The sequence below is a fragment of the Oncorhynchus gorbuscha genome, unplaced genomic scaffold (genome assembly GCF_021184085.1).
Source record: "Oncorhynchus gorbuscha isolate QuinsamMale2020 ecotype Even-year unplaced genomic scaffold, OgorEven_v1.0 Un_scaffold_2483, whole genome shotgun sequence".
NCBI lineage: Eukaryota > Metazoa > Chordata > Actinopteri > Salmoniformes > Salmonidae > Oncorhynchus > Oncorhynchus gorbuscha.
Genome location: NW_025746983.1, coordinates 1 through 27500, shown reverse-complemented (window position 1 = coordinate 27500; position 27500 = coordinate 1). Strand labels below are relative to the sequence as shown.

At 45.4% G+C, this 27500-nt stretch overlaps 1 protein-coding gene across 3 annotated transcripts in view; it reads right to left on the bottom strand.

The window, feature by feature from the left end:
• Nucleotides 1–24395, bottom strand: part of LOC124025854 (WD repeat domain phosphoinositide-interacting protein 1-like) — a 60758-nt gene extending 36363 nt beyond the window's left edge. For 2 of the 3 annotated variants that reach the window (XM_046339169.1, XM_046339170.1), the window contains exon 1: nucleotides 24212–24395. In XM_046339169.1, coding sequence (XP_046195125.1) covers nucleotides 24212–24298 — 87 coding nt within the window. In that variant the 5' untranslated portion in view covers nucleotides 24299–24395. Of the gene's footprint in view, nucleotides 1–15883; nucleotides 15935–24211 lie in introns of those variants that run through there. The other variant, XM_046339171.1, reaches the window with a different exon arrangement.
• Between the last annotated feature and the right edge of the window lie 3105 nt (nucleotides 24396–27500).

Below are 27500 nucleotides of genomic sequence, written 5' to 3'. Positions count from 1 at the left end.
TACTGTAGTTACCCGTCTGTTGAGTCTGACAGAGAGGATGTTGTTACTGTAGTTACCCGTCTGTTGAGTCTGACAGAGAGGATGTTGTTACTGACAGAGAGGATGTTGTTACTGTTTACCCGTCTGTTGAGTCTGACAGAGAGGATGTTGTTACTGTAGTTACCCGTCTGTTGAGTCTGACAGAGAGGATGTTGTTACTGTAGTTACCCGTCTGTTGAGTCTGACAGAGAGGATGTTGTTACTGTAGTTACCCGTCTGTTGAGTCTGACAGAGAGGATGTTGTTACTGTAGTTACCCGTCTGTTGAGTCTGACAGAGAGGATGTTGTTACTGTAGTTACCCGTCTGTTGAGTCTGACAGAGAGGATGTTGTTACTGTAGTTACCCGTCTGTTGAGTCTGACAGAGAGGATGTTGTTACTGTAGTTACCCGTCTGTTGAGTCTGACAGAGTCTGACAGAGGATGTTGTTACTGTAGTTACCCGTCTGTTGAGTCTGACAGAGAGGATGTTGTTACTGTAGTTACCCGTCTGTTGAGTCTGACAGAGAGGATGTTGTTACTGTAGTTACCCGTCTGTTGAGTCTGACAGAGAGATGTTGTTACTGTAGTTACCCGTCTGTTGAGTCTGACAGAGAGGATGTTGTTACTGTAGTTACCCGTCTGTTGAGTCTGACAGAGAGGATGTTGTTACTGTAGTTACCCGTCTGTTGAGTCTGACAGAGAGGATGTTGTTACTGTAGTTACCCGTCTGTTGAGTCTGACAGAGAGGATGTTGTTACTGTAGTTACCCGTCTGTTGAGTCTGACAGAGAGGATGTTGTTACTGTAGTTACCCGTCTGTTGAGTCTGACAGAGAGGATGTTGTTACTGTAGTTACCCGTCTGTTGAGTCTGACAGAGAGGATGTTGTTACTGTAGTTACCCGTCTGTTGAGTCTGACAGAGAGGATGTTGTTACTGTAGTTACCCGTCTGTTGAGTCTGACAGAGAGGATGTTGTTACTGTAGTTACCCGTCTGTTGAGTCTGACAGAGAGGATGTTGTTACTGTAGTCCGTCTGTTGAGTCAGACAGAGAGGATACCCCGTCTGTCTGACAGAGAGATTGAGTCTGACAGAGAGGATGTTGTTACTGAGTTACCCGTCTGTTGAGTCTGACAGATGTTGTTACTGTAGTTACCCGTCTGTTGAGTCTGACAGAGAGGATGTTGTTACTGTAGTTACCCGTCTGTTGAGTCTGACAGAGAGGATGTTTGTTACTGGTTACCCGTCTGTTGAGTCTGACAGAGAGGATGTTGTTACTGTAGTTACCCGTCTGTTGAGTCTGACAGAGAGGATGTTGTTACTGTAGTTACCCGTCTGTTGAGTCTGACAGAGAGGATGTTGTTACTGTAGTTACCCGTCTGTTGAGTGTTGTTAGTCTGACAGAGAGGATACTGTAGTTACCCGTCTGTTGAGTCTGACAGAGAGGATGTTGTTACTGTAGTTACCCGTCTGTTGAGTCTGACAGAGAGATGTTGTTACTGTAGTTACCCGTCTGTTGAGTCTGACAGAGAGGATGTTGTTACTGTAGTTACCCGTCTGTTGAGTCTGACAGAGAGGATGTTGTTACTGTAGTTACCCGTCTGTTGAGTCTGACAGAGAGGATGTTGTTACTGTAGTTACCCGTCTGTTGAGTCTGACAGAGAGGATGTTGTTTACTGTAGTTACCCGTCTGTTGAGTCTGACAGAGAGGATGTTGTTACTGTAGTTACCCGTCTGTTGAGTCTGACAGAGAGGATGTTGTTACTGTAGTTACCCGTCTGTTGAGTCTGACAGAGAGGATGTTGTTACTGTAGTTACCCGTCTGTTGAGTCTGACAGAGAGGATGTTGTTACTGTAGTTACCCGTCTGTTGAGTCTGACAGAGAGGATGTTGTTACTGTAGTTACCCGTCTGTTGAGTCTGACAGAGAGGATGTTGTTACTGTAGTTACCCGTCTGTTGAGTCTGACAGAGAGGATGTTGTTACTGTAGTTACCCGTCTGTTGAGTCTGACAGAGAGGATGTTGTTACTGTAGTTACCCGTCTGTTGAGTCTGACAGAGAGGATGTTGTTACTGTAGTTACCCGTCTGTTGAGTCTGACAGAGAGTTGTTACTGTAGTTACCCGTCTGTTGAGTCTGACAGAGAGGATGTTACTGTAGTTACCCGTCTGTTGAGTCTGACAGAGAGGATGTTGTTACTGTAGTTACCCGTCTGTTGAGTCTGACAGAGAGGATGTTGTTACTGTAGTTACCCGTCTGTTGAGTCTGACAGAGAGGATGTTGTTACTGTAGTTACCCGTCTGTTGAGTCTGACAGAGAGGATGTTGTTACTGTAGTTACCCGTCTGTTGAGTCTGACAGAGAGGATGTTGTTACTGTTTACCCGTCTGTTGAGTCTGACAGAGAGGATGTTGTTACTGTAGTTACCCGTCTGTTGAGTCTGACAGAGAGGATGTTGTTACTGTAGTTACCCGTCTGTTGAGTCTGACAGAGAGTCTGATGTTGTTACTGTAGTTACCCGTCTGTTGAGTCTGACAGAGAGGATGTTGTTACTGTAGTTACCCGTCTGTTGAGTCTGACAGAGAGGATGTTGTTACTGTAGTTACCCGTCTGTTGAGTCTGACAGAGAGGATGTTGTTACTGTAGTTACCCGTCTGTTGAGTCTGACAGAGAGGATGTTGTTACTGTAGTTACCCTGACAGAGAGGATGTTGTTACTGTAGTTACCCGTCTGTTGAGTCTGACAGAGAGGATGTTGTTACTGTAGTTACCCGTCTGTTGAGTCTGACAGAGAGGATGTTGTTACTGTAGTTACCCGTCTGTTGAGTCTGACAGAGAGGATGTTGTTACTGTAGTTACCCGTCTGTTGAGTCTGACAGAGAGGATGTTGTTACTGTAGTTACCCGTCTGTTGAGTCTGACAGAGAGGATGTTGTTACTGTAGTTACCCGTCTGTTGAGTCTGACAGAGAGGATGTTGTTACTGTAGTTACCCGTCTGTTGAGTCTGACAGAGAGGATGTTGTTACTGTAGTTACCCGTCTGTTGAGTCTGACAGAGAGGATGTTGTTACTGTAGTTACCCGTCTGTTGAGTCTGACAGAGAGGATGTTGTTACTGTAGTTACCCGTCTGTTGAGTCTGACAGAGAGGATGTTGTTACTGTAGTTACCCGTCTGTTGAGTCTGACAGAGAGGATGTTGTTACTGTAGTTACCCGTCTGTTGAGTCTGACAGAGAGGATGTTGTTACTGTAGTTACCCGTCTGTTGAGTCTGACAGAGAGGATGTTGTTACTGTAGTTACCCGTCTGTTGAGTCTGACAGAGAGGATGTTGTTACTGTAGTTACCCGTCTGTTGAGTCTGACAGAGAGGATGTTGTTACTGTAGTTACCCGTCTGTTGAGTCTGACAGAGAGGATGTTGTTACTGTAGTTACCCGTCTGTTGAGTCTGACAGAGAGGATGTTGTTACTGTTTACCCGTTACTGACAGAGAGGATGTTGTTACTGTTTACCCGTCTGTTGAGTCTGACAGAGAGGATGTTGTTACTGTAGTTACCCGTCTGTTGAGTCTGACAGAGAGGATGTTGTTACTGTAGTTACCCGTCTGTTGAGTCTGACAGAGAGGATGTTGTTACTGTAGTTACCCGTCTGTTGAGTCTGACAGAGAGGATGTTGTTACTGTAGTTACCCGTCTGTTGAGTCTGACAGAGAGGATGTTGTTACTGTAGTTACCCGTCTGTTGAGTCTGACAGAGAGATGTTGTTACTGTAGTTACCCGTCTGTTGAGTCTGACAGAGAGGATGTTGTTACTGTAGTTACCCGTCTGTTGAGTCTGACAGAGAGGATGTTGTTACTGTAGTTACCCGTCTGTTGAGTCTGACAGAGAGGATGTTGTTACTGTAGTTACCCGTCTGTTGAGTCTGACAGAGAGGATGTTGTTACTGTAGTTACCCGTCTGTTGAGTCTGACAGACCCGAGGATGTTGTTACTGTAGTTACCCGTCTGTTGAGTCTGACAGAGAGGATGTTGTTACTGTAGTTACCCGTCTGTTGAGTCTGACAGAGAGGATGTTGTTACTGTAGTTACCCGTCTGTTGAGTCTGACAGAGAGGATGTTGTTACTGTAGTTACCCGTCTGTTGAGTCTGACAGAGAGGATGTTGTTACTGTAGTTACCCGTCTGTTGAGTCTGACAGAGAGGATGTTGTTACTGTAGTTACCCGTCTGTTGAGTCTGACAGAGAGGATGTTGTTACTGTAGTTACCCGTCTGTTGAGTCTGACAGAGAGGATGTTGTTACTGTAGTTACCCGTCTGTTGAGTCTGACAGAGAGGATGTTGTTACTGTAGTTACCCGTCTGTTGAGTCTGACAGAGAGGATGTTGTTACTGTAGTTACCCGTCTGTTGAGTCTGACAGAGAGGATGTTGTTACTGTAGTTACCCGTCTGTTGAGTCTGACAGAGAGGATGTTGTTACTGTAGTTACCCGTCTGTTGAGTCTGACAGAGAGGATGTTACTGATGTTGTTACTGACAGTTTGTTACCCGTCTGTTGAGTCTGACAGAGAGGATGTTGTTACTGTAGTTACCCGTCTGTTGAGTCTGACAGAGAGGATGTTGTTACTGTAGTTACCCGTCTGTTGAGTCTGACAGAGAGGATGTTGTTACCCGTCTGTTGAGTTGACCTGTAGTTACCCGTCTGTTGAGTCTGACAGAGAGGATGTTGTTACTGTAGTTACCCGTCTGTTGAGTCTGACAGAGAGGATGTTGTTACTGTAGTTACCCGTCTGTTGAGTCTGACAGAGAGGATGTTGTTACTGTAGTTACCCGTCTGTTGAGTCTGACAGAGAGGATGTTGTTACTGTAGTTACCCGTCTGTTGAGTCTGACAGAGAGGATGTTGTTACTGTAGTCTGACAGAGAGGATGTTGTTACTGTAGTTACCCGTCTGTTGAGTCTGACAGAGAGGATGTTGTTACTGTAGTTACCCGTCTGTTGAGTCTGACAGAGAGGATGTTGTTACTGTAGTTACCCGTCTGTTGAGTCTGACAGAGAGGATGTTGTTACTGTAGTTACCCGTCTGTTGAGTCTGACAGAGAGGATGTTGTTACTGTAGTTACCCGTCTGTTGAGTCTGACAGAGAGGATGTTGTTACTGTAGTTACCCGTCTGTTGAGTCTGACAGAGAGGATGTTGTTACTGTAGTTACCCGTCTGTTGAGTCTGACAGAGAGGATGTTGTTACTGTAGTTACCCGTCTGTTGAGTCTGACAGAGAGGATGTTGTTACTGTAGTTACCCGTCTGTTGAGTCTGACAGAGAGGATGTTGTTACTGTAGTTACCCGTCTGTTGAGTCTGACAGAGAGTAGTTACCCGGTTGAGTCTGACAGAGAGGATGTTGTTACTGTAGTTACCCGTCTGTTGAGTCTGACAGAGAGGATGTTGTTACTGTAGTTACCCGTCTGTTGAGTCTGACAGAGAGGATGTTGTTACTGTAGTTACCCGTCTGTTGAGTCTGACAGAGAGGATGTTGTTACTGTAGTTACCCGTCTGTTGAGTCTGACAGAGAGGATGTTGTTACTGTAGTTACCCGTCTGTTGAGTCTGACAGAGAGGATGTTGTTACTGTAGTTACCCGTCTGTTGAGTCTGACAGAGATGTTGTTACTGTAGTTACCCGTCTGTTGAGTCTGACAGAGGATGTTGTTACTGTAGTTACCCGTCTGTTGAGTCTGACAGAGAGGATGTTGTTACTGTAGTTACCCGTCTGTTGAGTCTGACAGAGGATGTTGTTACTGTAGTTACCCGTCTGTTGAGTCTGACAGAGAGGATGTTGTTACTGTAGTTACCCGTCTGTTGAGTCTGACAGAGAGGATGTTGTTACTGTAGTTACCCGTCTGTTGAGTCTGACAGAGGATGTTGTTACTCTGTTATGGATGTTGTTACTGTTAGTTACCCGTCTGTTGAGTCTGACAGAGAGGATGTTGTTACTGTAGTTACCCGTCTGTTGAGTCTGACAGAGGATGTTGTTATGTTTACCCGTTACTGAGGATGTTGTTAGTAGTTACCCGTCTGTTGAGTCTGACAGAGGATGTTGTTACTGTAGGATCTGTTGTTACTGTAGTTACCCGTCTGTTGAGTCTGACAGAGAGGATGTTGTTACTGTAGTTACCCGTCTGTTGAGTCTGACAGAGAGGATGTTGTTACTGTAGTTACCCGTCTGTTGAGTCTGACAGAGAGGATGTTGTTACTGTAGTTACCCGTCTGTTGAGTCTGACAGAGAGGATGTTGTTACTGTAGTTACCCGTCTGTTGAGTCTGACAGAGAGGATGTTGTTACTGTAGTTACCCGTCTGTTGAGTCTGACAGAGAGGATGTTGTTACTGTAGTTACCCGTCTGTTGAGTCTGACAGAGAGGATGTTGTTACTGTAGTTACCCGTCTGTTGAGTCTGACAGAGAGGATGTTGTTACTGTAGTTACCCGTCTGTTGAGTCTGACAGAGAGGATGTTGTTACTGTAGTTACCCGTCTGTTGAGTCTGACAGAGAGGATGTTGTTACTGTAGTTACCCGTCTGTTGAGTCTGACAGAGATGTTGTTACTGTAGTTACCCGTCTGTTGAGTCTGACAGAGAGGATGTTGTTACTGTAGTTACCCGTCTGTTGAGTCTGACAGAGAGGATGTTGTTACTGTAGTTACCCGTCTGTTGAGTCTGACAGAGAGGATGTTGTTACTGTAGTTACCCGTCTGTTGAGTCTGACAGAGAGGATGTTGTTACTGTAGTTACCCGTCTGTTGAGTCTGACAGAGAGGATGTTGTTACTGTAGTTACCCGTCTGTTGAGTCTGACAGAGAGGATGTTGTTACTGTAGTTACCCGTCTGTTGAGTCTGACAGAGATGTTTGTTACTGTAGTTACCCGTCTGTTGAGTACTGTAGTTACCCGTCTGTTGAGTCTGACAGAGAGGATGTTGTTACTGTAGTTACCCGTCTGTTGAGTCTGACAGAGAGGATGTTGTTACTGTAGTTACCCGTCTGTTGAGTCTGACAGAGAGGATGTTGTTACTGTAGTTACCCGTCTGTTGAGTCTGACAGAGGAGGATGTTGTTACTGTAGTTACCCGTCTGTTGAGTCTGACAGAGAGGATGTTGTTACTGTAGTTACCCGTCTGTTGAGTCTGACAGAGATGTTGTTACTGTAGTTAGTTGAGTCTGACAGAGAGGATGTTACTGTAGTTACCCGTCTGTTGAGTCTGACAGAGAGGATGTTGTTACTGTAGTTACCCGTCTGTTGAGTCTGACAGAGAGGATGTTGTTACTGTTGTTGTTGACTGACAGAGAGGATGTTGTTACTGTAGTTACCCGTCTGTTGAGTCTGACAGAGAGGATGTTGTTACTGTAGTTACCCGTCTGTTGAGTCTGACAGAGAGGATGTTGTTACTGTAGTTACCCGTCTGTTGAGTCTGACAGAGAGGATGTTGTTACTGTAGTTACCCGTCTGTTGAGTCTGACAGAGAGGATGTTGTTACTGTAGTTACCCGTCTGTTGAGTCTGACAGAGAGGATGTTGTTACTGTAGTTACCCGTCTGTTGAGTCTGACAGAGAGGATGTTGTTACTGTAGTTACCCGTCTGTTGAGTCTGACAGAGAGGATGTTGTTACTGTAGTTACCCGTCTGTTGAGTCTGACAGAGAGGATGTTGTTACTGTAGTTACCCGTCTGTTGAGTCTGACAGAGAGGATGTTGTTACTGTAGTTACCCGTCTGTTGAGTCTGACAGAGAGGATGTTGTTACTGTAGTTACCCGTCTGTTGAGTCTGACAGAGAGGATGTTGTTACTGTAGTTACCCGTCTGTTGAGTCTGACAGAGGATGTTGTTACTGTAGTTACCCGTCTGTTGAGTCTGACAGAGAGGATGTTGTTACTGTAGTTACCCGTCTGTTGAGTCTGACAGAGAGGATGTTGTTACTGTAGTTACCCGTCTGTTGAGTCTGACAGAGAGGATGTTGTTACTGTAGTTACCCGTCTGTTGAGTCTGACAGAGAGGATGTTGTTACTGTAGTTACCCGTCTGTTGAGTCTGACAGAGAGGATGTTGTTACTGTAGTTACCCGTCTGTTGAGTCTGACAGAGGAAGATGTTGTTACTGACAGAGAGGATGTTGTTACTGTAGTTACCCGTCTGTTGAGTCTGACAGAGAGGATGTTGTTACTGTAGTTACCCGTCTGTTGAGTCTGACAGAGAGGATGTTGTTACTGTAGTTACCCGTCTGTTGAGTCTGACAGAGAGGATGTTGTTACTGTAGTTACCCGTCTGTTGAGTCTGACAGAGGATGTTGTTACTGTAGTTACCCGTCTGTTGAGTCTGACAGAGAGGATGTTGTTACTGTAGTTACCCGTCTGTTGAGTCTGACAGAGAGGATGTTGTTACTGTAGTTACCCGTCTGTTGAGTCTGACAGAGAGGATGTTGTTACTGTAGTTACCCGTCTGTTGAGTCTGACAGAGAGGATGTTGTTACTGTAGTTACCCGTCTGTTGAGTCTGACAGAGAGGATGTTGTTACTGTAGTTACCCGTCTGTTGAGTCTGACAGAGAGGATGTTGTTACTGTAGTTACCCGTCTGTTGAGTCTGACAGAGAGGATGTTGTTACTGTAGTTACCCGTCTGTTGAGTCTGACAGAGAGATGTTGTTACTGTAGTTACCCGTCTGTTGAGTCTGACAGAGAGGATGTTGTTACTGTAGTTACCCGTCTGTTGAGTCTGACAGAGAGGATGTTGTTACTGTAGTTACCCGTCTGTTGAGTCTGACAGAGGATGTTGTTACTGTAGTTACCCGTCTGTTGAGTCTGACAGAGAGGATGTTGTTACTGTAGTTACCCGTCTGTTGAGTCTGACAGAGAGGATGTTGTTACTGTAGTTACCCGTCTGTTGAGTCTGACAGAGAGGATGTTGTTACTGTAGTTACCCGTCTGTTGAGTCTGACAGAGAGGATGTTGTTACTGTAGTTACCCGTCTGTTGAGTCTGACAGAGAGGATGTTGTTACTGTAGTTACCCGTCTGTTGAGTCTGACAGAGAGGATGTTGTTACTGTAGTTACCCAAGGTTGAGTCTGACAGAGAGGATGTTGTTACTGTAGTTACCCGTCTGTTGAGTCTGACAGAGAGATGTTGTTACTGTAGTTACCCGTCTGTTGAGTCTGACAGAGAGGATGTTGTTACTGTAGTTACCCGTCTGTTGAGTCTGACAGAGAGGATGTTGTTACTGTAGTTACCCGTCTGTTGAGTCTGACAGAGATGTTGTTACTGTAGTTACCCGTCTGTTGAGTCTGACAGAGAGGATGTTGTTACTGTAGTTACCCGTCTGTTGAGTCTGACAGAGAGGATGTTGTTACTGTAGTTACCCGTCTGTTGAGTCTGACAGAGAGGATGTTGTTACCCGTTGTTACTGTAGTTACCCGTCTGTTGAGTCTGACAGAGAGGATGTTGTTACTGTAGTTACCCGTCTGTTGAGTCTGACAGAGAGGATGTTGTTACTGTAGTTACCCGTCTGTTGAGTCTGACAGAGAGGATGTTGTTACTGTAGTTACCCGTCTGTTGAGTCTGACAGAGAGGATGTTGTTACTGTAGTTACCCGTCTGTTGAGTCTGACAGAGAGGATGTTGTTACTGTAGTTACCCGTCTGTTGAGTCTGACAGAGAGGATGTTGTTACTGTAGTTACCCGTCTGTTGAGTCTGACAGAGGGATGTTGTTACTGTAGTTACCCGTCTGTTGAGTCTGACAGAGAGGATGTTGTTACTGTAGTTACCCGTCTGTTGAGTCTGACAGAGAGGATGTTGTTACTGTAGTTACCCGTCTGTTGAGTCTGACAGAGAGGATGTTGTTACTGTAGTTACCCGTCTGTTGAGTCTGACAGAGAGGATGTTGTTACTGTAGTTACCCGTCTGTTGAGTCTGACAGAGAGGATGTTGTTACTGTAGTTACCCGTCTGTTGAGTCTGACAGAGAGGATGTTGTTACTGTAGTTACCCGTCTGTTGAGACAGAAGGATCTGACCCGTCTGTTGAGTCTGACAGAGAGGATGTTGTTACTGTAGTTACCCGTCTGTTGAGTCTGACAGAGAGGATGTTGTTACTGTAGTTACCCGTCTGTTGAGTCTGACAGAGAGGATGTTGTTACTGTAGTTACCCGTCTGTTGAGTCTGACAGAGAGGATGTTGTTACTGTAGTTACCCGTCTGTTGAGTCTGACAGAGAGGATGTTGTTACTGTAGTTACCCGTCTGTTGAGTCTGACAGAGAGGATGTTGTTACTGTAGTTACCCGTCTGTTGAGTCTGACAGAGGATGTTGTTACTGTAGTTACCCGTCTGTTGAGTCTGACAGAGAGGATGTTGTTACTGTAGTTACCGTCTGTTGAGTCTGACAGAGAGGATGTTGTTACTGTAGTTACCCGTCTGTTGAGTCTGACAGAGAGGATGTTGTTACTGTAGTTACCCGTCTGTTGAGTCTGACAGAGAGGATGTTACTGTAGTTACCCGTCTGTTGAGTCTGACAGAGATGTTGTTACTGTAGTTACCCGTCTGTTGAGTCTGACAGAGATGTTGTTACTGTGTTACCCGTCTGTTGAGTCTGACAGAGAGGATTGTTACTGTTTACCCGTCTGTTGAGTCTGACAGAGAGGATGTTGTTACTGTAGTTACCCGTCTGTTGAGTCTGACAGAGAGGATGTTGTTACTGTAGTTACCCGTCTGTTGAGTCTGACAGAGAGGATGTTGTTACTGTTGTTACCCGTCTGTTGAGTCTGACAGAGAGGATGTAGTTACCCGTCTGTTGAGTCTGACAGAGAGGATAGTTACTGTAGTTACCGTCTGTTGAGTCTGACAGAGAGGATGTTGTTACTGTAGTTACCCGTCTGTTGAGTCTGACAGAGAGGATGTTGTTACTGTAGTTACCCGTCTGTTGAGTCTGACAGAGGATGTTGTTACTGGTTACCCGTCTGTTGAGTCTGACAGAGAGGATGTTGTTACTGTAGTTACCCGTCTGTTGAGTCTGACAGAGAGGATGTTGTTACTGTAGTTACCCGTCTGTTGAGTCTGACAGAGAGGATGTTGTTACTGTAGTTACCCGTCTGTTGAGTCTGACAGAGAGGATGTTGTTACTGTAGTTACCCGTCTGTTGAGTCTGACAGAGAGGATGTTGTTACTGTAGTTACCCGTCTGTTGAGTCTGACAGAGAGGATGTTGTTACTGTAGTTACCCGTCTGTTGAGTCTGACAGAGAGGATGTTGTTACTGTAGTTACCCGTCTGTTGAGTCTGACAGAGAGATGTTGTTACTGTAGTTACCCGTCTGTTGAGTCTGACAGAGAGGATGTTGTTACTGTAGTTACCCGTCTGTTGAGTCTGACAGAGAGGATGTTGTTACTGTAGTTACCCGTCTGTTGAGTCTGACAGAGAGGATGTTGTTACAGAGAGGATGTAGTTACCCGTCTGTTGAGTCTGACAGAGAGGATGTTGTTACTGTCCCGTCTGTTGAGTCTGACAGAGAGGATGTTGTTACTGTAGTTACCCGTCTGTTGAGTCTGACAGAGAGGATGTTGTTACTGTAGTTACCCGTCTGTTGAGTCTGACAGAGAGGATGTTGTTACTGTAGTTACCCGTCTGTTGAGTCTGACAGAGAGGATGTTGTTACTGTAGTTACCCGTCTGTTGAGTCTGACAGAGAGGATGTTGTTACTGTAGTTACCCGTCTGTTGAGTCTGACAGAGATGTTGTTACTGTAGTTACCCGTCTGTTGAGTCTGACAGAGAGGATGTTGTTACTGTAGTTACCCGTCTGTTGAGTCTGACAGAGAGGATGTTGTTACTGTAGTTACCCGTCTGTTGAGTCTGACAGAGAGGATGTTGTTACTGTAGTTACCCGTCTGTTGAGTCTGACAGAGAGGATGTTGTTACTGTAGTTACCCGTCTGTTGAGTCTGACAGAGAGGATGTTGTTACTGTAGTTACCCGTCTGTTGAGTCTGACAGAGAGGATGTTGTTACTGTAGTTACCCGTCTGTTGAGTCTGACAGAGAGGATGTTGTTACTGTAGTTACCCGTCTGTTGAGTCTGACAGAGAGGATGTTGTTACTGTAGTTACCCGTCTGTTGAGTCTGACAGAGAGGATGTTGTTACTGTAGTTACCCGTCTGTTGAGTCTGACAGAGAGGATGTTGTTACTGTAGTTACCCGTCTGTTGAGTCTGACAGAGAGGATGTTGTTACTGTAGTTACCCGTCTGTTGAGTCTGACAGAGAGGATGTTGTTACTGTAGTTACCCGTCTGTTGAGTCTGACAGAGAGGATGTTGTTACTGTAGTTACCCGTCTGTTGAGTCTGACAGAGAGGATGTTGTTACTGTAGTTACCCTGTCTGTTGAGTCTGACAGAGAGGATGTTGTTACTGTAGTTACCCGTCTGTTGAGTCTGACAGAGAGGATGTTGTTACTGTAGTTACCCGTCTGTTGAGTCTGACAGAGAGGATGTTGTTACTCTGTTGAGTCTGACAGAGAGGATGTTGTTACTGTAGTTACCCGTCTGTTGAGTCTGACAGAGAGGATGTTGTTACTGTAGTTACCCGTCTGTTGAGTCTGACAGAGAGGATGTTGTTACTGTAGTTACCCGTCTGTTGAGTCTGACAGAGAGGATGTTGTTACTGTAGTTACCCGTCTGTTGAGTCTGACAGAGAGGATGTTGTTACTGTAGTTACCCGTCTGTTGAGTCTGACAGAGAGGATGTTGTTACTGTAGTTACCCGTCTGTTGAGTCTGACAGAGAGGATGTTGTTACTGTAGTTACCCGTCTGTTGAGTCTGACAGAGGATGTTGTTACTGTAGTTACCCGTCTGTTGAGTCTGACAGAGGATGTTGTTACTGTAGTTACCCGTCTGTTGAGTCTGACAGAGAGGATGTTGTTACTGTAGTTACCCGTCTGTTGAGTCTGACAGAGAGGATGTTGTTACTGTAGTTACCCGTCTGTTGAGTCTGACAGAGAGGATGTTACTGTTGTTACTCTGTTGAGTCTGACAGAGAGGATCTGTCTGTTGAGTCTGACAGAGGATGAGTCTGACAGAGAGGATGTTGTTACTGTAGTTACCCGTCTGTTGAGTCTGACAGAGAGGATGTTGTTACTGTAGTTACCCGTCTGTTGAGTCTGACAGAGAGGATGTTGTTACTGTAGTTACCCGTCTGTTGAGTCTGACAGAGAGGATGTTGTTACTGTAGTTACCCGTCTGTTGAGTCTGACAGAGAGGATGTTGTTACTGTAGTTACCCGTCTGTTGAGTCTGACAGAGAGGATGTTGTTACTGTAGTTACCCGTCTGTTGAGTCTGACAGAGAGGATGTTGTTACTGTAGTTACCCGTCTGTTGAGTCTGACAGAGAGGATGTTGTTACTGTAGTTACCCGTCTGTTGAGTCTGACAGAGAGGATGTTGTTACTGTAGTTACCCGTCTGTTGAGTCTGACAGAGAGGATGTTGTTACTGTAGTTACCCGTCTGTTGAGTCTGACAGAGAGGATGTTGTTACTGTAGTTACCCGTCTGTTGAGTCTGACAGAGAGGATGTTGTTACTGTAGTTACCCGTCTGTTGAGTCTGACAGAGGATGTTGTTACTGTAGTTACCCGTCTGTTGAGTCTGACAGAGAGGATGTTGTTACTGTAGTTACCCGTCTGTTGAGTCTGACAGAGAGGATGTTGTTACTGTAGTTACCCGTCTGTTGAGTCTGACAGAGAGGATGTTGTTACTGTAGTTACCCGTCTGTTGAGTCTGACAGAGAGGATGTTGTTACTGTAGTTACCCGTCTGTTGAGTCTGACAGAGAGGATGTTGTTACTGTAGTTACCCGTCTGTTGAGTCTGACAGAGAGGATGTTGTTACTGTAGTTACCCGTCTGTTGAGTCTGACAGAGAGGATGTTGTTACTGTAGTTACCCGTCTGTTGAGTCTGACAGAGAGGATGTTGTTACTGTAGTTACCCGTCTGTTGAGTCTGACAGAGAGGATGTTGTTACTGTAGTTACCCGTCTGTTGAGTCTGACAGAGAGGATGTTGTTACTGTAGTTACCCGTCTGTTGAGTCTGACAGAGAGGATGTTGTTACTGTAGTTACCCGTCTGTTGAGTCTGACAGAGAGGATGTTGTTACTGTAGTTACCCGTCTGTTGAGTCTGACAGAGAGGATGTTGTTACTGTAGTTACCCGTCTGTTGAGTCTGACAGAGAGGATGTTGTTACTGTAGTTACCCGTCTGTTGAGTCTGACAGAGAGGATGTTGTTACTGTAGTTACCCGTCTGTTGAGTCTGACAGAGAGGATGTTGTTACTGACAGAGGATAGTTACCCGTCTGTTGAGTCTGACAGAGAGGATGTTGTTACTGTAGTTACCCGTCTGTTGAGTCTGACAGAGAGGATGTTGTTACTGTAGTTACCCGTCTGTTGAGTCTGACAGAGAGGATGTTGTTACTGTAGTTACCCGTCTGTTGAGTCTGACAGAGAGGATGTTGTTACTGTAGTTACCCGTCTGTTGAGTCTGACAGAGAGGATGTTGTTACTGTAGTTACCCGTCTGTTGAGTCTGACAGAGAGGATGTTGTTACTGTAGTTACCCGTCTGTTGAGTCTGACAGAGAGGATGTTGTTACTGTAGTTACCCGTCTGTTGAGTCTGACAGAGAGGATGTTGTTACTGTAGTTACCCGTCTGTTGAGTCTGACAGAGAGGATGTTGTTACTGTAGTTACCCGTCTGTTGAGTCTGACAGAGAGGATGTTGTTACTGTAGTTACCCGTCTGTTGAGTCTGACAGAGAGGATGTTGTTACTGTAGTTACCCGTCTGTTGAGTCTGACAGAGAGGATGTTGTTACTGTAGTTACCCGTCTGTTGAGTCTGACAGAGAGGATGTTGTTACTGTAGTTACCCGTCTGTTGAGTCTGACAGAGAGGATGTTGTTACTGTAGTTACCCGTCTGTTGAGTCTGACAGAGTTGTTACTGGATTACCCGTCTGTTAGTCTGACAGAGAGGATGTTGTTACTGTTTACCCGTCTGTTGAGTCTGACAGAGAGGATGTTGTTACTGTAGTTACCCGTCTGTTGAGTCTGACAGAGAGGATGTTGTTACTGTAGTTACCCGTCTGTTGAGTCTGACAGAGAGGATGTTGTTACTGTAGTTACCCGTCTGTTGAGTCTGACAGAGAGGATGTTGTTACTGTAGTTACCCGTCTGTTGAGTCTGACAGAGAGATGTTGTTACTGTAGTTACCCGTCTGTTGAGTCTGACAGAGAGGATGTTGTTACTGTAGTTACCCGTCTGTTGAGTCTGACAGAGAGGATGTTGTTACTGTAGTTACCCGTCTGTTGAGTCTGACAGAGAGGATGTTGTTACTGTAGTTACCCGTCTGTTGAGTCTGACAGAGAGGATGTTGTTACTGTAGTTACCCGTCTGTTGAGTCTGACAGAGAGGATGTTGTTACTGTAGTTACCCGTCTGTTGAGTCTGACAGAGAGGATGTTGTTACTGTAGTTACCCGTCTGTTGAGTCTGACAGAGAGGATGTTGTTACTGTAGTTACCCGTCTGTTGAGTCTGACAGAGAGGATGTTGTTACTGTAGTTACCCGTCTGTTGAGTCTGACAGAGAGGATGTTGTTACTGTTACTGTAGTTACCTGTCTGTTGAGTCTGACAGAGAGGATGTTGTTACTGTAGTTACCTGTCTGTTGAGTCTGACAGAGAGGATGTTGTTACTGTAGTTACCTGTCTGTTGAGTCTGACAGAGAGGATGTTGTTACTGTAGTTACCCGTCTGTTGAGTCTGACAGAGAGGATGTTGTTACTGTAGTTACCCGTCTGTTGAGTCTGACAGAGAGGATGTTGTTACTGTAGTTACCTGTCTGTTGAGTCTGACAGAGAGGATGTTGTTACTGTAGTTACCCGTCTGTTGAGTCTGACAGAGAGGATGTTGTTACTGTAGTTACCCGTCTGTTGAGTCTGACAGAGAGGATGTTGTTACTGTAGTTACCCGTCTGTTGAGTCTGACAGAGAGGATGTTGTTACTGTAGTTACCCGTCTGTTGAGTCTGACAGAGAGGATGTTGTTACTGTAGTTACCCGTCTGTTGAGTCTGACAGAGAGGATGTTGTTACTGTAGTTACCCGTCTGTTGAGTCTGACAGAGAGGATGTTGTTACTGTAGTTACCCGTCTGTTGAGTCTGACAGAGAGGATGTTGTTACTGTAGTTACCCGTCTGTTGAGTCTGACAGAGGATGTTGTTACTGTAGTTACCCGTCTGTTGAGTCTGACAGAGAGGATGTTGTTACTGTAGTTACCCGTCTGTTGAGTCTGACAGAGGATGTTGTTACTGTAGTTACCCGTCTGTTGAGTCTGACAGAGAGGATGTTGTTACTGTAGTTACCCGTCTGTTGAGTCTGACAGAGAGGATGTTGTTACTGTAGTTACCCGTCTGTTGAGTCTGACAGAGAGGATGTTGTTACTGTAGTTACCCGTCTGTTGAGTCTGACAGAGAGGATGTTGTTACTGTAGTTACCCGTCTGTTGAGTCTGACAGAGAGGATGTTGTTACTGTAGTTACCCGTCTGTTGAGTCTGACAGAGAGGATGTTGTTACTGTAGTTACCCGTCTGTTGAGTCTGACAGAGAGGATGTTGTTACTGTAGTTACCCGTCTGTTGAGTCTGACAGAGAGGATGTTGTTACTGTAGTTACCCGTCTGTTGAGTCTGACAGAGAGGATGTTGTTACTGTAGTTACCCGTCTGTTGAGTCTGACAGAGAGGATGTTGTTACTGTAGTTACCCGTCTGTTGAGTCTGACAGAGAGGATGTTGTTACTGTAGTTACCCGTCTGTTGAGTCTGACAGAGAGGATGTTGTTACTGTAGTTACCCGTCTGTTGAGTCTGACAGAGAGGATGTTGTTACTGTAGTTACCCGTCTGTTGAGTCTGACAGAGAGGATGTTGTTACTGTAGTTACCCGTCTGTTGAGTCTGACAGAGGATGTTGTTACTGTAGTTACCCGTCTGTTGAGTCTGACAGAGAGGATGTTGTTACTGTAGTTACCCGTCTGTTGAGTCTGACAGAGAGGATGTTGTTACTGTAGTTACCCGTCTGTTGAGTCTGACAGAGAGGATGTTGTTACTGTAGTTACCCGTCTGTTGAGTCTGACAGAGAGGATGTTGTTACTGTAGTTACCCGTCTGTTGAGTCTGACAGAGAGGATGTTGTTACTGTAGTTACCCGTCTGTTGAGTCTGACAGAGAGGATGTTGTTACTGTAGTTACCCGTCTGTTGAGTCTGACAGAGAGGATGTTGTTACTGTAGTTACCCGTCTGTTGAGTCTGACAGAGAGGATGTTGTTACTGTAGTTACCCGTCTGTTGAGTCTGACAGAGAGATGTTGTTACTGTAGTTACCCGTCTGTTGAGTCTGACAGAGAGGATGTTGTTACTGTAGTTACCCGTCTGTTGAGTCTGACAGAGAGGATGTTGTTACTGTAGTTACCCGTCTGTTGAGTCTGACAGAGAGGATGTTGTTACTGTAGTTACCCGTCTGTTGAGTCTGACAGAGAGGATGTTGTTACTGTAGTTACCCGTCTGTTGAGTCTGACAGAGGATGTTGTTACTGTAGTTACCCGTCTGTTGAGTCTGACAGAGAGGATGTTGTTACTGTAGTTACCCGTCTGTTGAGTCTGACAGAGAGGATGTTGTTACTGTAGTTACCCGTCTGTTGAGTCTGACAGAGAGGATGTTGTTACTGTAGTTACCCGTCTGTTGAGTCTGACAGAGAGGATGTTGTTACTGTAGTTACCCGTCTGTTGAGTCTGACAGAGAGGATGTTGTTACTGTAGTTACCCGAGAGGAGGATGTTGTTACTGTAGTTACCCGTCTGTTGAGTCTGACAGAGAGGATGTTGTTACTGTAGTTACCCGTCTGTTGAGTCTGACAGAGAGGATGTTGTTTACTGTAGTTACCCGTCTGTTGAGTCTGAGAGAGGATGTTGTTACTGTAGTTACCCGTCTGTTGAGTCTGACAGAGAGGATGTTGTTACTGTAGTTACCCGTCTGTTGAGTCTGACAGAGAGGATGTTGTTACTGTAGTTACCCGTCTGTTGAGTCTGACAGAGAGGATGTTGTTACTGTAGTTACCCGTCTGTTGAGTCTGACAGAGAGGATGTTGTTACTGTAGTTACCCGTCTGTTGAGTCTGACAGAGAGGATGTTGTTACTGTAGTTACCCGTCTGTTGAGTCTGACAGAGAGGATGTTGTTACTGTAGTTACCGTCTGTTGAGTCTGACAGAGAGGATGTTGTTACTGTAGTTACCCGTCTGTTGAGTCTGACAGAGAGGATGTTGTTACTGTAGTTACCCGTCTGTTGAGTCTGACAGAGAGGATGTTGTTACTGTAGTTACCCGTCTGTTGAGTCTGACAGAGAGGATGTTGTTACTGTAGTTACCCGTCTGTTGAGTCTGACAGAGAGGATGTTGTTACTGTTGTTACTGTAGTTACCCGTCTGTTGAGTCTGACAGAGAGGATGTTGTTACTGTAGTTACCCGTCTGTTGAGTCTGACAGAGAGGATGTTGTTACTGTAGTTACCCGTCTGTTGAGTCTGACAGAGAGGATGTTGTTACTGTAGTTACCCGTCTGTTGAGTCTGACAGAGAGGATGTTGTTACTGTAGTTACCCGTCTGTTGAGTCTGACAGAGAGGATGTTGTTACTGTAGTTACCCGTCTGTTGAGTCTGACAGAGAGGATGTTGTTACTGTAGTTACCCGTCTGTTGAGTCTGACAGAGAGGATGTTGTTACTGTAGTTACCCGTCCTGTTGAGTCTGACAGAGAGGATGTTGTTACTGTAGTTACCCGTCTGTTGAGTCTGACAGAGAGGATGTTGTTACTGTAGTTACCCGTCTGTTGAGTCTGACAGAGAGGATGTTGTTACTGTAGTTACCCGTCTGTTGAGTCTGACAGAGAGGATGTTGTTACTGTAGTTACCCGTCTGTTGAGTCTGACAGAGAGGATGTTGTTACTGTAGTTACCCGTCTGTTGAGTCTGACAGAGAGGATGTTGTTACTGTAGTTACCCGTCTGTTGAGTCTGACAGAGAGGATGTTGTTACTGTAGTTACCCGTCTGTTGAGTCTGACAGAGAGGATGTTGTTACTGTAGTTACCCGTCTGTTGAGTCTGACAGAGAGATGTTGATGTTTACCCATCTGTTGAGTCTGACAGAGAGGATGTTGTTACTGTTTACCCGTCTGTTGAGTCTGACAGAGAGGATGTTGTTACTGTAGTTACCCGTCTGTTGAGTCTGACAGAGAGGATGTTGTTACTGTAGTTACCCGTCTGTTGAGTCTGACAGAGAGGATGTTGTTACTGTAGTTACCCGTCTGTTGAGTCTGACAGAGAGGATGTTGTTACTGTAGTTACCCGTCTGTTGAGTCTGACAGAGAGGATGTTGTTACTGTAGTTACCCGTCTGTTGAGTCTGACAGAGAGGATGTTGTTACTGTAGTTACCCGTCTGTTGAGTCTGACAGAGAGGATGTTGTTACTGTAGTTACCCGTCTGTTGAGTCTGACAGAGAGGATGTTGTTACTGTAGTTACCCGTCTGTTGAGTCTGACAGAGAGGATGTTGTTACTGTAGTTACCCGTCTGTTGAGTCTGACAGAGATGTTGTTACTGTAGTTACCCGTCTGTTGAGTCTGACAGAGAGGATACTGTTTACCCGTCTGTTGAGTCTGACAGAGAGGATGTTGTTACTGTAGTTACCCGTCTGTTGAGTCTGACAGAGAGGATGTTGTTACTGTAGTTACCCGTCTGTTGAGTCTGACAGAGAGATGTTGTTACTGTAGTTACCCGTCTGTTGAGTCTGACAGAGAGGATGTTGTTACTGTAGTTACCCGTCTGTTGAGTCTGACAGAGAGGATGTTGTTACTGTAGTTACCCGTCTGTTGAGTCTGACAGAGAGGATGGATTACCCGTCTGTTACTGTGTTGTTAGTTACCCGTCTGTTGAGTCTGACAGAGAGGATGTTGTTACTGTAGTTACCCGTCTGTTGAGTCTGACAGAGAGTTGATGTTGTTACTGTAGTTACCCGTCCTGTTGAGTCTGACAGAGAGGATGTTGTTACTGTAGTTACCCGTCTGTTGAGTCTGACAGAGAGGATGTTGTTACTGTAGTTACCCGTCTGTTGAGTCTGACAGAGAGGATGTTGTTACTGTAGTTACCCGTCTGTTGAGTCTGACAGAGAGGATGTTGTTACTGTAGTTACCCGTCTGTTGAGTCTGACAGAGAGGATGTTGTTACTGTAGTTACCCGTCTGTTGAGTCTGACAGAGAGGATGTTGTTACTGTAGTTACCCGTCTGTTGAGTCTGACAGATGAGTAGACCCGTCTGTTGTCTACAGAGAGGATGTTGTTACTGTTTACCCGTCTGTTGAGTCTGACAGAGATGTTGTTACTGTAGTTACCCGTCTGTTGAGTCTGACAGAGAGGATGTTGTTACTGTAGTTACCCGTCTGTTGAGTCTGACAGAGAGGATGTTGTTACTGTAGTTACCCGTCTGTTGAGTCTGACAGAGAGGATGTTGTTACTGTAGTTACCCGTCTGTTGAGTCTGACAGAGAGGATGTTGTTACTGTAGTTACCCGTCTGTTGAGTCTGACAGAGAGGATGTTGTTACTGTAGTTACCCGTCTGTTGAGTCTGACAGAGAGGATGTTGTTACTGTAGTTACCCGTCTGTTGAGTCTGACAGAGAGGATGTTGTTACTGTAGTTACCGTCTGTTGAGTCTGACAGAGAGGATGTTGTTACTGTAGTTACCCGTCTGACAGAGGATGTTGTTGTAGTCCCGAGTCTGACAGAGAGGATGTTGTTACTGTAGTTACCCGTCTGTTGAGTCTGACAGAGAGGATGTTGTTACTGTAGTTACCCGTCTGTTGAGTCTGACAGAGAGGATGTTGTTACTGTAGTTACCCGTCTGTTGAGTCTGACAGAGAGGATGTTGTTACTGTAGTTACCCGTCTGTTGAGTCTGACAGAGAGGATGTTGTTACTGTAGTTACCCGTCTGTTGAGTCTGACAGAGAGGATGTTGTTACTGTAGTTACCTGTCTGTTGAGTCTGACAGAGAGGATGTTGTTACTGTAGTTACCCGTCTGTTGAGTCTGACAGAGAGGATGTTGTTACTGTAGTTACCCGTCTGTTGAGTCTGACAGAGAGGATGTTGTTACTTAGTTACTGTTGAGTCTGACAGAGAGGATGTTGTTACTGTAGTTACCCGTCTGTTGAGTCTGACAGAGAGGATGTTGTTACTGTAGTTACCCGTCTGTTGAGTCTGACAGAGAGGATGTTGTTGTTGACTGACAGAGAGGATGTTGTTACTGTCTGTTGAGTCTGACAGAGAGGATGTTGTTACTGTAGTTACCCGTCTGTTGAGTCTGACAGAGAGGATGTTGTTACTGTAGTTACCCGTCTGTTGAGTCTGACAGAGAGGATGTTGTTACTGTAGTTACCCGTCTGTTGAGTCTGACAGAGAGGATGTTGTTACTGTAGTTACCCGTCTGTTGAGTCTGACAGAGAGGATGTTGTTACTGTAGTTACTGTGTTGAGTCTGACAGAGAGGATGTTGTTACCGTCTCTGTTGAGTCTGACAGAGAGGATGTTGTTACTGTAGTTACCCGTCTGTTGAGTCTGACAGAGAGGATGTTGTTACTGTAGTTACCCGTCTGTTGAGTCTGACAGAGAGGATGTTGTTACTGTAGTTACCCGTCTGTTGAGTCTGACAGAGAGATGTTGTTACTGTAGTTACCCGTCTGTTGAGTCTGACAGAGAGGATGTTGTTACTGTAGTTACCCGTCTGTTGAGTCTGACAGAGAGATGTTGTTACTGTAGTTACCCGTCTGTTGAGTCTGACAGAGAGGATGTTGTTACTGTAGTTACCCGTCTGAGTCTGACAGAGAGGATTGTTACTGTAGTCCCGTCTGTTGAGTCTGACAGAGAGGATGTTGTTACTGTAGTTACCCGTCTGTTGAGTCTGACAGAGAGGATGTTGTTACTGTAGTTACCCGTCTGTTGAGTCTGACAGAGAGGATGTTGTTACTGTAGTTACCCGTCTGTTGAGTCTGACAGAGAGGATGTTGTTACTGTAGTTACCCGTCTGTTGAGTCTGACAGAGAGGATGTTGTTACTGTAGTTACCCGTCTGTTGAGTCTGACAGAGAGGATGTTGTTACTGTAGTTACCCGTCTGTTGAGTCTGACAGAGAGGATGTTGTTACTGTAGTTACCCGTCTGTTGAGTCTGACAGAGGATGTTGTTACTGTAGTTACCCGTCTGTTGAGTCTGACAGAGAGGATGTTGTTACTGTAGTTACCCGTCTGTTGAGTCTGACAGAGAGGATGTTGTTACTGTAGTTACCCGTCTGTTGAGTCTGACAGAGAGGATGTTGTTACTGTAGTTTACCCGTCTGTTGAGTCTGACAGAGAGGATGTTGTTACTGTAGTTACCCGTCTGTTGAGTCTGACAGAGAGGATGTTGTTACTGTAGTTACCCGTCTGTTGAGTCTGACAGAGAGGATGTTGTTACTGTAGTTACCTGTCTGTTGAGTCTGACAGAGAGGATGTTGTTACTGTAGTTACCTGTCTGTTGAGTCTGACAGAGAGGATGTTGTTACTGTAGTTACCTGTCTGTTGAGTCTGACAGAGAGGATGTTGTTACTGTAGTTACCTGTCTGTTGAGTCTGACAGAGAGGATGTTGTTACTGTAGTTACCTGTCTGTTGAGTCTGACAGAGAGGATGTTGTTACTGTAGTTACCTGTCTGTTGAGTCTGACAGAGAGGATGTTGTTACTGTAGTTACCTGTCTGTTGAGTCTGACAGAGAGGATGTTGTTACTGTAGTTACCTGTCTGTTGAGTCTGACAGAGAGGATGTTGTTACTGTAGTTACCTGTCTGTTGAGTCTGACAGAGAGGATGTTGTTACTGTAGTTACCTGTCTGTTGAGTCTGACAGAGAGGATGTTGTTACTGTACCTGTTACCTGTTGTTACTGTTGAGTCTGACAGAGAGGATGTTGTTACTGTAGTTACCTGTCTGTTGAGTCTGACAGAGAGGATACTGTAGTTACCTGTCTGTTGAGTTGACAGAGAGGATGTTACTGTAGTTACCTGTCTGTTGAGTCTGACAGAGAGGATGTTGTTACTGTAGTTACCTGTCTGTTGAGTCTGACAGAGAGGATGTTGTTACTGTAGTTACCTGTCTGTTGAGTCTGACAGAGAGGATGTTGTTACTGTAGTTACCTGTCTGTTGAGTCTGACAGAGAGGATGTTGTTACTGTAGTTACCTGTCTGTTGAGTCTGACAGAGAGGATGTTGTTACTGTAGTTACCTGTCTGTTGAGTCTGACAGAGAGGATGTTGTTACTGTAGTTACCTGTCTGTTGAGTCTGACAGAGGATGTTGTTACTGTAGTTACCTGTCTGTTGAGTCTGACAGAGAGGATGTTGTTACTGTAGTTACCTGTCTGTTGAGTCTGACAGAGAGGATGTTGTTACTGTAGTTACCTGTCTGTTGAGTCTGACAGAGAGGATGTTGTTACTGTAGTTACCTGTCTGTTGAGTCTGACAGAGAGGATGTTGTTACTGTAGTTACCTGTCTGTTGAGTCTGACAGAGAGGATGTTGTTACTGTAGTTACCTGTCTGTTGAGTCTGACAGAGAGGATGTTGTTACTGTAGTTACCCGTCTGTTGAGTCTGACAGAGAGGATGTTGTTACTGTAGTTACCCGTCTGTTGAGTCTGACAGAGAGGATGTTGTTACTGTAGTTACCCGTCTGTTGAGTCTGACAGAGAGGATGTTGTTACTGTAGTTACCCGTCTGTTGAGTCTGACAGAGAGGATGTTGTTACTGTAGTTACCCGTCTGTTGAGTCTGACAGAGAGGATGTTGTTACTGTAGTTACCCGTCTGTTGAGTCTGACAGAGAGGATGTTGTTACTGTAGTTACCCGTCTGTTGAGTCTGACAGAGAGGATGTTGTTACTGTAGTTACCCGTCTGTTGAGTCTGACAGAGATGTTGTTACTGTTGTTATGTTACCTGTCTGTTGAGTCTGACAGAGAGGATGTTGTTACTGTAGTTACCTGTCTGTTGAGTCTGACAGAGAGGATGTTGTTACTGTAGTTACCTGTCTGTTGAGTCTGACAGAGAGGATGTTGTTACTGTAGTTACCTGTCTGTTGAGTCTGACAGAGAGGATGTTGTTACTGTAGCTGTAGTTGCAGATCTCCGTTCCCTTCTTAAAGTGGTAGACGTTCATCCGTCTGGGGATGGAGAGACTGACCACCACCACCAGACTGCTGGAGAACAACCGCTCCACGATGTACACGTCTGGGGTCTCTGATGGGGAAGAGCAGGGGCACACATGGGGTAAGCATGGTATGGGCATGAGTGTCCTAGGGGCTGAGGTAGCCTGGTGTTAGTGTCCTGGGGGGGCTGAGGTAGCCTGGTATTAGTGTCCTGGGGGGGCTGAGGTAGCCTGGTATTAGTGTCCTGGGGGGGCTGAGGTAGCCTGGTTTTAGTGTCCTGAGGGGGGGCTGAGGTAGCCTGGTATTAGTGCCCTGACATGGTTGGTTTCTATCTCCACACCACTGTGTCTGCCAGTAATAATGAACTGAACAGTAAATCACCAGACTGCTGGCTAGTGAAGTTATCCATCTACTATTGCCTGTCAACCATTTATCAGTCTACACACAGTGTCTGCAACCCAAATTACACCCTATTGCCTATTTACTGTTGACTGGGAGCCACAGGGCTCTATGTATTTGGAACACAGCCAGTGATTCACTACAAGGATGTAGACTAACAGAGAATTACCCATCAATGGAAGAGGACTGGCAAGTAATTATCCCTGTAACTGACACTAATGCCCAGAGAGAGGCTGGACAACACAACTAGAATGAGATCCTCTGTACGGACTGAACAATTCTACAGCTTCCTGTATGAGTCAGAGGCCTGTATGAGTCAGAGGCCTGTATGAGCCAGAGGCCTGTATGAGCCAGAGGCCTGTATGAGTCAGAGGCCTGTATGAGTCAGAGGCCTGTATGAGTCAGAGGCCTGTATGAGTCAGAGGCCTGTATGAGTCAGAGGCCTGTATGAGTCAGAAGCCTGTATGAGTCAGAGGCCTGTATGAGCCAGAGGCCTGTATGAGCCAGAGGCCTGTATGAGTCAGAGGCCTGTATGAGTCAGAGGCCTGTATGAGTCAGAGGCCTGTATGAGTCAGAAGCCTGTATGAGTCAGAAGTCTGTATGAGTCAGAGGCCTGTATGAGTCAGAGGCCTGTATGAGTCAGAGTCCTGTATGAGTCAGAGACTTTAAGGGAGATAAAAGCTCTGGTATAGGAGTCATAGAGTATACAAGCAGCCTATCAGAGAGAGGCAGAGGAGTACAGGCAGCCTATCAGAGAGAGGCAGAGGAGAACAGGCAGCCTATCACAGAAAGGCAGAGGTGTTGGAACTAAGTCTATTCCAGGGGAAGGGTTATGGGGTTTGTTTGGGACGGGTTCTAGGCGAAGGGGTTTGTTTGGGATGGGGTCTAGGGGACGGGTTCTAGGCGAAGGGGTTTGTTTGGGATGGGGTCTAGGGGACGGGTTCTAGGCGAAGGGGTTTGTTTGGGATGGGGTCTAGGGGACGGGTTCTAGGCGAAGGGGTTTGTTTGGGATGGGGTCTAGGGGACGGGTTCTAGGCGAAGGGGTTTGTTTGGGATGGGGTCTAGGGGACGGGTTCTAGGCGAAGGGGTTTGTTTGGGATGGGGTCTAGGGGACGGGTTCTAGGCGAAGGGGTTTGTTTGGGATGGGGTCTAGGGGACGGGATCGAGGGGAAGAGGTTTGTTTGGGATGGGGTCTAGGGGAAGAGGTTTGTTTGGGATGGGGTCAAGGGGAAGGGTCTAGGGCAGGGGTGTCAAAGTCAAATGGACGGAGGGCCAAATAAAAAATTTAGCTACAAGCCGAGGGCCGGACTGTTCGAATGTTCATTGAAAATTTTTTACATGACGCATATAGTCTAGTGAACCTAATTGAACCTACTGAAAACCTAACAAATATATTCCAATATGATCAGATAAATAAAGCAATATTTTCTTATGGCTCTGTCAGTAATCTTTAATTTTCAACAGACACAAAAGACAAATTTCCTTTATATAAAAATCCCCATAACATGAACATTAAATGAAAGAAACCGGTATTCAAGGCACCATCAGTAGCCTATATTTTCTATTTTAGCAAAAGTGGGCTAAATTTACTTCAAAGAAAAAAACAATAATAGCAATTTTCTATCATCCACTCAACTGAAATATTTTTAAAATATAATTGGATTGAAATACAATAAAATAAAGTGCAAAAATCTATTAATCAAAAACAACACTTTGTTTAAGGAGAAGTAACATGCAGTGAAAACAAATATTAAACTTTAACTTTTAAACTTGAACTGAGTAAAAACTCTAAATATGTGATTGCACAGTAATGTTCACTTGTTTGAGGTTGAGGGTGATACTTGGTGGTGTCCCATCTTTTCCACAAGTTCATCAATGTTCGGGTAAGGCTCTGAGCTGAGGAAATCCTCAGAATTGAGTGGAGGTGTTCAGCAGTAAGTCGACTTCTGTGTGATGTTTTGTTCAAGTTCATCAAAGAAAACAGTTGTTCACACAGGTATGTGCTGCCAAACATAGACAACGTTTGAGCAGCCTGGATGCGCAGCTGGGGCATTGTGTCGGGAGGAAACGGGCGAACTCCGCAGCACCCACTGCCGCATATTTTGCCCTCAGTGCATCATTGCATTGGAGGTCAATCAACTCCATTTGGAGGTTTGGTGGTGAGCTTTCCACGTCAACAGCAAATGGGTTACCGAGCAGTTCCAACCTGCTTTTTTGTGCTTCAAAGTCAGCAAATCGGCGTCGAAAGTCAGCGGCAAGCATACCTATTTTATCAGCCAACTGTGCGCTCGGAACGCACTGGTAGAGAGCTTCTCTTTCATGGTCTGGCAGCTGGGAAAGTGGCTCAAATTTTCTTTCCGCATCTGCGTCTCCCACAGAGTCAGTTTGGTTTTAAATGCCTTCACTGTACTGTACATATCAGAGATGACACGATCCCGACCCTGCAGCTGCAAGTTCATTGCATTCAGATGACTCGTAATGTCACACAGAAAGCCATTTCACACAGAAACATTTCGTCTCGGAGTTGTGTTGTGTCTTTCCCTTGCTGTCCAAGAACAGACAAATCTCCTCACGAAGCTTCGAAACATCTTTGAAGCACCTTTCCCTGGCTTAGCCATCGCACCTCTGTGTGATAAGGCAAATCACCATGCCCGTTTCTAACTCCGTCAGAAATGCCTTGAACTGGCGGTGATTCAAACCTTGGCTCTGATAAAGTTAACTGTGCGCGTGATGATGCTCATTACATGCTCCATTTTCAAGGCTTTACCGCACAACGCTTCCTGGTGTATGATACAATGATAAGCTGTCAGCTCA